Genomic DNA, 4,851 nt, shown 5'->3' on the forward strand with positions numbered 1-4,851 from the left:
ATATAGCTTGCTTATACACAGTTATCTGCATGTTGTTTCCTCCATGAGACTCCCCCGAAAGACAGAGTAAGGATTGTCTTTCGGTTTCTTTTGGATCCCCAGAATTTAGCACAACATCTGGCATAAAATTAATAAATGTTTGGGCAGCTAGGTAGTAGTATGTTGGATAGAGTGCAGAGCCTGGAGTCAGGAAGACCTGAATTCAAATTTGACTTCAGATACTTCCTAGCTGTGTGACCCTGGAGAAGTCATTTAAACCCATTTGCCTCAGTTTCTTCATCTGTAAAATGAGTTAGAGAAGGAAATGGCAAACTACTCCAGTATCTTTGCTAAGAGAACTCTAAGTGGAACCACAAAAGGCAGACAGAACTGAAAAAACAAAACAACAAATAAATGTTTATTGATCTATTGTCTGCCAGTGTGATTACATCTGTCAGACTCCATGCTCCTAGAGGGCAGGAACTCTGTTTCCTTATGACTGGCAAATTACAGAGGGCCTAGCATGGGGATCCATAGGAAGTCAGTACTTAAGCAAAGTCTTACAATTACAATGAAGACGAGAAGTCGTGTTTTCTTCTAATAAAATGTAAGCTCCGTGAAGGCAAAAACTGTTGGTTTTTCTTCCTGAGCACTTAGCACAGTGCCTCATACAAAATAAGCATTTAGTAAATGCTTGTTGATTACTGATTAATTGATTGATTGATTGATATCATTCTTGGCCTTCCAGGAATTTCAACAAGGAGGAAGGTGGTCTCATTTCTTGAGCAGAGACTACGGGGGTGAAGAGGGTTGCTCTGTGTTGAGAAGTCATAGAATGGTGGAGTCAGAATACCACTCATGACCAAGGTTGGCTTCAGAAACTCACCAGCTGTGTGATCACAAGCAAGTGGCATTCACCTTTTGGGGCCTCAGTCTCCTAATTTGTAAAATGGGGATGCTTTTTAATTGCTCACCTCAAAAGGCTGTTGTGAGGAGACTGCTTTGTCATCCTGAAAATGGATGAGAAATGTGATTTGTTATCCTTAGTGCCAAGGCTGCTGTCTCCATAGGAAAGCACTGATGGCACGTTGGGTGCCTTCCAGAAACATAGTCCCCATCAATATTTCTTTGCATGTGACTATGGGGAGGGGACCAGAGACACAGTGTCCTTCCATGCATCCATCGAGCTCCCTCTTTGTGGTGTTTGTTGTTCAGTCATTTTCAGTCATGTCCAGTCCTTTGTGACCCCATTTGGAGTTTTCTTGGCTAAGATACTAGAGTGGTTGACCATTTCTTTTTCCAGCTCATTTTACAGATGAGGAAACTGAGGCAAACAGGCTTACATGACTTGCCCAGGGTCAGATTTAAACTCAGGAAGATGAGTCTTCCTGACTCCAAGTCTGATCCCCTCTCCACTGTACCATTTAGCTTCCTCTTTAGCTCTCAATACCAGGTCCCAAGTACTCTGTAGTATAATAGGAGTCCACGTTGCACAAAAGAGGGCAGTATAATATGATAAAAAGAACTTTGGGGTCTGGAGGAGAATTATTAACTTTGTCATTTGTGTGGCTTTATGCAAGTCCTTTTTCCTCCCTGGGCCTCCATTTTCTCACTAGCAAATTGATGCAGTTGGACCAGCTTAGAAGGTCCCAACTTGAGATCCGTGTATAGTATTTATATCAAGGGGGTCTATGAACTTGGAGGGGGAAAATTGCATTTTTATTTTCACTAACCTTCAATAAGAAGTTCCTAACTTGAGAATTAAAAAAAAGAACCCTTAATAACTATATCTTAGTATAATTGGTTCCCTTTGTAATCCTACGCATTTTATTCTATGCAATTAAAAAACATTATTCCGAGAAAGTTTTACTGGATTGACTGCCCAAGGGGGTCTTGACACCAAAAAAGATTAAATGACCTCAAAGGTCCTTTCCAATCCATCCTTCAAACAATTGCCTGCCTAAGGACTCCCAATATTGGGTTGAGAAAAAGAATGATCGGAAATCAGAGCAGAAAAAATTGATGGCTTTATTGAAAAAAGCCTCTAGGAATAAGAATTGGACAAATGGTTACAGGAACTAAGCAGTCCTTGGAAAGGAAGAGGGAATGGGATCCCTTGAACAGACTCAGGTGGTCATTTCCTGGATTTTTCCCTAGAACAACCCCCATTTGTTTTATTCAGAGAATCTGTGCTGCCCATTCCTGAGATCACACTAGCAAGAAGTTTGTCTGTTTCCCCTGGAATATTCTGTTTCTCTTCATTCTCTGTCTCTCGGTGGTAAAAATAGTTGAAATTGGAGACAATGACAGGCACAGGAAGGGCAATGGTGAGGACTCCAGCAATGGCACAGAGGGTCCCTACGATCTTCCCTCCTGGTGTGGTTGGACACATGTCCCCATAGCCCACTGTTGTCATGGTCACCACTGCCCACCAGAACCCATCAGGAATACTGGAAAAGTGAGATTCTGGCTCATCCACTTCCGCAAAGTAGACAGCGCTGGAGAAGAGGATGACCCCAATAAATAGGAAGAAGATGAGTAGCCCCAGCTCCCTCATGGAAGCCTTTAGGGTCTGGCCGAGGATCTGGAGCCCTTTGGAGTGGCGAGAGAGTTTGAAGATTCGGAAGACCCGAACAAGTCGGATGATTCTGAGGATGGCCAGGGACATATTCTGTTGGGCACTGGGTTCTGTCTCCTGTACCAGCTCTGTAATGAGAGTCACAAAGTAGGGGATGATGGAGATGATGTCAATGATATTCATGATATTTCTGAAGAAGCCTGTCTTACTGGGGCAGACTACAAATCGAAGTACCAACTCGAAGGTGAACCATATAATGCAGGTTGATTCCACCATGAAGAAGGGGTCAGTGAACATGTTGTGGGAGAGGACTGTCTTGCTCAGATTGAGGCTGGGATCCCTGACCACCTTTAGCTCCCTTTCTTCCCGGAACTCAGGCAGTGTTTCTAGGCAGAAGATAGTGATGGAAATGACCACCACCAGTACTGAGACCACTGCCACACCTCGGGCAGCACTTGAGCTCTCTGGATATTCAAAGAGCAGCCAGAACTGTCTGTGGAAGTCATTCTTGGGAAGTTGTGTCTCGGGGTCTTTGATGAAGCCTTCATCCTCTCGGAACTGGTCCATGGCCTCGACGCCCAATTCATAGAAGGAGATTTCATCAGCAAAGACATCAATGGGGACATTGGCTGGGCGCCGGATTTTCCCACCTGACTGGTAATAATAAAGGATTCCATCAAAGCTGGGCCGGTTCCGGTCAAAAAAGTACTCATTCCTCATGGAATCGAAAAACTGCACCCTTTTCTCTCGGTCACCCAAGAGAGTTTCGGGGAATTGGTTGAGGGTCTTGAGCTGAGTTTCAAACCTCAGACCTGCAATATTGATGATGACCCGCTGGTTGCCCTCATTCATGGCCACTGGCTCAGATGCCTGTGGATCACTGTAATCTCCTGGGAGCTTGCAGAAGATTGTTTCATGGTTGGTGCCATCATTAGTAAGGACCCTCCAGTTGGAGAGGTGGCTACTGCAGCTGGGACGTCCCTTTAAGCTGGCAAGGTCAAAGTCAGCGGGATACCCAGACTCTTCTAGGACTTCATCAGAATTATCAAAATTAACTAAAGCCACCTCCATCTCCTTCCAGCCAGACACATCCATCCTACAAGGGTCACGGGCGAAGCATGGAGATGCTCAGCCTGTCTTGCCTCCTGATGACCTGAGGAGAAAGACAGAGATACATTATCCAGGGGCTTTGAAGAGCTCATCTTGCTCTTCCTTATCCATGTTTGATGAACGGGGCCAAGGAAGCACACAAAAATAATTCATGCCCAAGGACATGCCAAAAATGACTTTCCTTAGGTGTTAGGATATATGGTATGATTGTTTTGGTAACATAGACCACCTTATTATTATCCTTACTCAGACCTACTGGGTTGTACTTTCTGGGTATGGATTGACCAACTGAAAGAAATTGCCTTGAAGGATGAAAGGTGACGGGCAGATGTCCTGGCGGTCGGAATCATTTCCTGGTGATAATGAAGATAGGTAACTTGGAAGGCTTTATACAGCTCGGGCATAGAGGGCATGATTTCATTCATGAAGTATTTGTTCATTCATTTAACATATATTTGTCAAGCTCCCATTACAAATAAATCACCAGCCTGGGGATTGAGAGGAAGGAAAAGATCAGAGGAGACCTGGACCCTGGCCTCATGGGTCTTAGTATCTAGGAGAAGTAGCCTTAAGGGTATAAGGCAATTTCATTACAACACAGCTCCTTTACTATGATTTAGGATACATGGCCATCTTTAGCACCCTGGCTGATTGGATGGAGTGCTGGGTTTCGAGTCAGGAAAACCTGGCCTTGAAATCTACCTTTGCCACATTACTTAACATCTCTGGGTTTGTGGGTTCAAATTCATAAAATTAGAATTATATTTTTATTACTTGTAATGTATCCATATAACAGAATAATATAATTAAAATTATATAATATATTAATTATACTAATTAAAGTTAGAATAATACTTCCTATAATATCATACAGGTTTGTTCAAGGCTCAAACAAGATAATTAGTAATGTATGAAAATCCCTACTATGTGCTAGACATGTGGGCTATGATGCTGGGCACATAAATAAAAAGAATGAAATAGCTTTTACTATGAAGAAGCTTGCCTTCTAATAAGTATTTGTAGTGAGTGGTTCATAGATTTTAAAGGGCTATAAAAATGCCAGTTATTGTTATTATTAATCCTTACCTTCCATTTTAGAATCAATACTGGGTATTGGTTCCAAGGCAGAAGTGTAGTAAGGGCTAGGCAATGAGAGTTAAGTGACTCACCCAGGGTCACACAGC

The 4,851-nt window shown here is 43.0% G+C and overlaps 1 protein-coding gene across 1 annotated transcript; it reads right to left on the reverse strand.

Moving 5' to 3' along the window:
- Nucleotides 1-1,843: 1,843 nt before the first annotated feature.
- Nucleotides 1,844-3,652, reverse strand: KCNA10 (potassium voltage-gated channel subfamily A member 10). Its single transcript, XM_001381943.5, has one exon. The coding sequence runs from the start codon at nt 3,650-3,652 to the stop codon at nt 2,114-2,116; it is 1,539 nt and encodes a 512-aa protein (XP_001381980.3). The 3' UTR covers nt 1,844-2,113.
- Between the last annotated feature and the right edge of the window lie 1,199 nt (nt 3,653-4,851).

The sequence above is a fragment of the Monodelphis domestica genome, chromosome 2, assembly GCF_027887165.1.
Source record: "Monodelphis domestica isolate mMonDom1 chromosome 2, mMonDom1.pri, whole genome shotgun sequence".
Classification (NCBI taxonomy): domain Eukaryota; kingdom Metazoa; phylum Chordata; class Mammalia; order Didelphimorphia; family Didelphidae; genus Monodelphis; species Monodelphis domestica.